A 4,508-nucleotide genomic window follows, 5' to 3' on the forward strand; every position below is an offset into this window, starting at 1 on the left:
ACACACACACACACACACACACACACACACACACACACACACACACACGAACAAAGATACAATCAAAGAAAAACCAACAAAAGTGGGTTTAACTTTGTGACCAAGTGGTAGTAATAAACATGCTAAGAAGAGGTAAAGATGGCTTTAGATTCTTCCATGTGGGTTGTCTTCAGAGGCCTGCAGTATAGTTTGGTGTAGCTGCCAAGTTCAGGTTGCTGTAGTGTCTGTTTCTTTCTCTCCTGCATGAGCTCAGTTGTCCTAGTGCACAGTATACTGGTGCCCATTTAAAGGAAGGAAAGTGGGAGGGGCGGAAGCAGAAGACTTCCTAAGACCTACAAGCAGGTGGTGAACTGTGAAAACAGTAGACCTGCGCACCACCCTGAAGGCTCTCCTGCCTCTCTCTTTACACCTCTATTACCTCCTAATGCCACAAGCCCCCTCCCCCTCCTGTCTACACTCTTACCTTGGATGTCTCATTGTGGGTGTTTGTCCTCGCCTCCCATTCCAGCTGTCCATCCAGTGCTTCCATTTTGAAGTGGAAAAGCATGTTGGGGCTGAACCGCCCCAAGCTGAGCCGCTTCCCTCCTCGCAGTGCCGGGCCTGCTCTCCGAAGTGGCCTCTGTGATGGCTAGCAGTGATGCCAGGGTGCGGGTACCCAGCAAGGTTACTTACTGCGGTTGCCCCTAATTCCTGCTCCTGTCACCTCCATCCCTTGTTGAGGATGTGGTGTCAATATATGAAACCCTCCTACTGCCTTCCATGGTGCAGTGGGGCCGACGCTGGCTTCCCTCTCTTGCCCAGATGATTCCAGAAGCCTCCTTCATGCTCTTGTCCTCCCACAATCTGTTTTCACCCAGCCAGCTCAGCTCATCCCCACCAGCTTAGTCCAGCTCCTTGGCAAAGTCCCCACGGTGACGAACGAGATTCTGGGTGACCTGAAGGTCTAGGTGACCTTCTGGGCACATTCCTGCCTCCCTCTGTTCCAGCCACTGGCCTCCATGGGCTCCTCGCAAATGCCAGGGACAGGCCTGTCTGATGCCCTTCAAAGTGACTGTGCCCTTGGCCTAGAATGCCTTCCCTTGTGGACATGGCTGTCAGATCCCTTACCACCCCCAACTTAAGTTCAAACCCCAGTGTCCCTTGAAGAAGCCCACTGTCATAGCCCAGTTTCTGTCTCTGTGATCAAAATCTTTGGGAGAAAAAAAATTAAACGAATAAAGATTCTGGGGTGTTTTCGTGTTTTCAGTTCATGGTTGTTCAGTTCCATGCACTGTGGTGGGGTCTCCACTGTGGACAGGAAGCCAAGAGAAGGAAACTGGAAGGGGTTTGGGGGTGAGGGAGACATAGCACAAGGACACACCCCCAGTGAGCTACTGCCTCTTTTCCACATCCTCGGTATGGTCACATTATGACTCCATCAGAGGATTAACCCTCCTGATCTGATGTCCCCGAAAGGCTGTCATGGACACTCTAGAGAGAGCTTCACTGGCTGGAGTTTATCAATCGGCTCCCGTTCACAAGATAACCCCACCAGCCCCGCCCCCTGCCTGGCTCTGGGTGATTCGCTTCACTGTGCTCCTGGTGACCTTTATCAGTACCTTGATCCAGGAGATCCAGATCTTTGAGTCATGCGCTCAGTAGGTGCTCAATGCGGATGTGACTGAAGGAAAAGAACCAACTCTCCCGGGTGAAAGGGTGTTTTCAAATAGCTGCTCGCTGGAGACTCCTGTGTCTCTTAGCAAAAGTTCAGCTGGGATTCCTGTCATCGAGGACCAACAGAGGCTGTTTACCTGTGTTTTTGCTAATGGTTTTAAAGGTACCAGTTGGACTTCCATCATATGTAAAGAGCGCGTTTGAAGCCTGGTGGGGTGGTGCACACCATTAATCCCAGCAGCACTCAGGAGGCAGAGGCAGGTGGAGCTCTGTGAGTTTGAGGCCAGCCTGGTCTACATTGTGAGCGCCAGCCAGCCAAGAGCTACATAGTGAGACTATCTCAAAACAAAAACAAAAGGAGTTTGACCCTTACAGCATATGTAAAAATTAACTTCAAATATGCCAAAGTCTACATGTTTCTTAGTTTGCTTTCTATTGCTGCAATAAAACACCAAAACCAAAAGCAGCCCTACTACACCTGCCTGCCATAAAACTGAACCTATTACCAGACTCCATCAAAACTAAAAACCTATGCCATGAAAGTCAAGATGTTGAAAAAAATATATAAAGGATGAAAGGTGTTGGCAAATTATCTGATAAGACGCTTTTTTCAAGAATAAGTAAAGAAACCAGGCATCGTGGCTTATGCTTTTAATCCCAGCACCCAGGAGGGAGAGGCAGGTGAATCTCTGAATTCAAGGCCAGCCTGGTCTACAGAAGGAGTTCCAGGATATCCTGGGTTATGTTTCAACCTCCCCCCACCCCGAAGAATACACAAAGAACATCTACAGCTCAGTAAAAAGAAATAGATACATTTGTATGGATGATCAACCAAGAAAGGATGTTCATGATCATCAGTCATTAGGGAACCCCAATGGGAAGCACTGGGAAGGAACCTGCAAACCTCAAGTGCCGCTAGTCATGAAGTCAGTGGCCCCAGCTACTTTGGGAAGTGATCTGAAAATGTCTCAGATGCGTAGTTTACGTACCTGAGGTTAAGCCAACAGGATTGAAAACATGTTCAAACGCTTCAACGTGAGTGTCCATGGCAGCATGTATCATCAACTCAAATGCCAATCCATTGAGGAACCAAATGAAGAATGGTCTCTGCAGAAAATAGAATGTTATTTAGCCATCAAAAGAAAGGAGGCATCAGTCCGTGCTGTAACATGGCTGGACCTTAAAACATGATTGGCTACAGGAGAATCCCTGGAGAGGGATGCTGATGTGAATACCCTGGACTGTTTATTAAACAATGGTCAAAGGGGCAATGCACATTAATGTTTTCCCACATTTCAAACCTATGTACAATAGAAGAAGCCAGATCCAAAGGCTACTTATGATCTGATTTGCATGACATGTCTAAAACAGGCCACTCACAGAGATAGGGGAAATTGGTGGGTGCTTGGGGCTGAGGGGGGAAGGGAGAAAAGAAGTAATTCCTGGTAGATAAGGGTTCCTGGGGGAGGGATATCATAAGAATGTTCTAGAATTTGTGGTGCCCGTTGTACTTCTTGTGAATATAGTTAAACCCACTGACACTCAGTTTAACAGTGTAGATTTTCTGCCATAGAAATAAAAATAAAATCACACAGTTCTATGCTAGATTTAAAAGCAAATTTCAATCCAGGACATTAGCAGAGGCTTCATGGTTTGTGTGTTTTGTGGGCAGGGGTGGGTGCTTAGGGAGAGGCAAAAGGTCCCTCGTGGCTGTCTTTCTCGGTCACTCTGACATATTCCTTGAGACAGGTCTCTCACTGAACCTGGTGCTCAGACTGAGCTGGACCGGCAGGCCATATGGCTCCAAGGATCTTGTGGCCTCCGCTTCTCCAGTGCTGGGCAGAGAGTGTCTTCAGAGATTCCGGTGCCTGCTCTGGCCTTCCCACGGTAACGCTCTTAGGCCAGATGCCTCAGTCACACACGAAGGGTTTTACAGTCAACTGTTGTGTGCTTAGCCTCCCCTTCAAAATGAAGGGCTGGTGGTGCTTGATGCTTCGGAGAGCTTCCAGGAAAAGGCCGGAGAGGTTCTGATTCCCCGTCGTCATTATTCCATTACAGCATGTCCTCATGTGGTCAGTGTTCCTTGCTGTTTCCCTCTCTTTACCAGTCTGACCTTTCAGGGAAATATGATTTAAAGTTGGACAGAACCCAGAGCTGATGCCAGCATGATGAAGGAGCCGTCCCTGCAAACACTGTGCTTCCACAGGCAGCCGAGCTAGGCTTCTCTGGATGCCCGTGGTTCCCTCCCTCTTCCAGACAGCGGTGTACGAGCCTGAGAGCAGGTGGCAAGTGCAGTTCCGGGGTGCTCCCTCAGCCCCAGTCAGAATCCATCCTGTCAGGCCCTTGGTGGTTTCTGTTCGGTGGTCCTTACCTTATCCCGGCTAACGATGGTACACCGCCTCTAAGTTTCCGGTGCTCCGATTGGAGTCTCTGCTTGACTTGTGGGGGAATGACGGTACGGATCTGGGTGGAGGCTGCCGCCAGCTCTCTGTGAACCTGTTTCTCTTCTGCCTGACCCTGTTGCTTCAGCGGACCCTCTGACGTGTAGCTCAGTGTGAGGTGTGTTGGTGACTGCCGTTTGCAGCACCGGGCCTTGCTGCAGAGCTGCGGGACTACATGCCCCACCCCTATGGTGCAAGGGTTTAACGCTGATGGAGACCCCTCTCTCTTTGAGCCTCACTCCAGAACCTTGCAAACATCTCCATAACACAGCTTTAGGGGAAGGGAAGCTCGACCGAGCCTTCTGGGGAAAGGGGGCCCAGTGGGGAGTGGAAGCAGCGAGAAAACACATAAAGCCGGTCTTTTACAGCAGGTCTTCAATGCTCCCCAGGGCTGTCTGCAGCCCCTCAGGACCA

The 4,508-nt window shown here is 49.7% G+C and overlaps 1 protein-coding gene across 1 annotated transcript in view; it reads left to right on the top strand.

Annotated features, from left to right (window-relative positions):
• Nucleotides 1-1,224, top strand: part of Coq7 (coenzyme Q7, hydroxylase) — a 10,531-nt gene extending 9,307 nt beyond the window's left edge. The window contains exon 6 of the mRNA XM_055627678.1: nt 509-1,224. Within this exon, the coding sequence (XP_055483653.1) occupies nt 509-625 (117 nt within the window). The 3' untranslated portion in view covers nt 626-1,224. The remainder of the gene's footprint in view (nt 1-508) is intronic.
• The last annotated feature ends 3,284 nt before the right edge of the window (nt 1,225-4,508 follow it).

The sequence above is a fragment of the Psammomys obesus genome, unplaced genomic scaffold (genome assembly GCF_907164565.1).
Source record: "Psammomys obesus unplaced genomic scaffold, mPsaObe1.curated_primary_1811, whole genome shotgun sequence".
In the NCBI taxonomy this organism is placed as follows: Eukaryota; Metazoa; Chordata; class Mammalia; order Rodentia; family Muridae; genus Psammomys; species Psammomys obesus.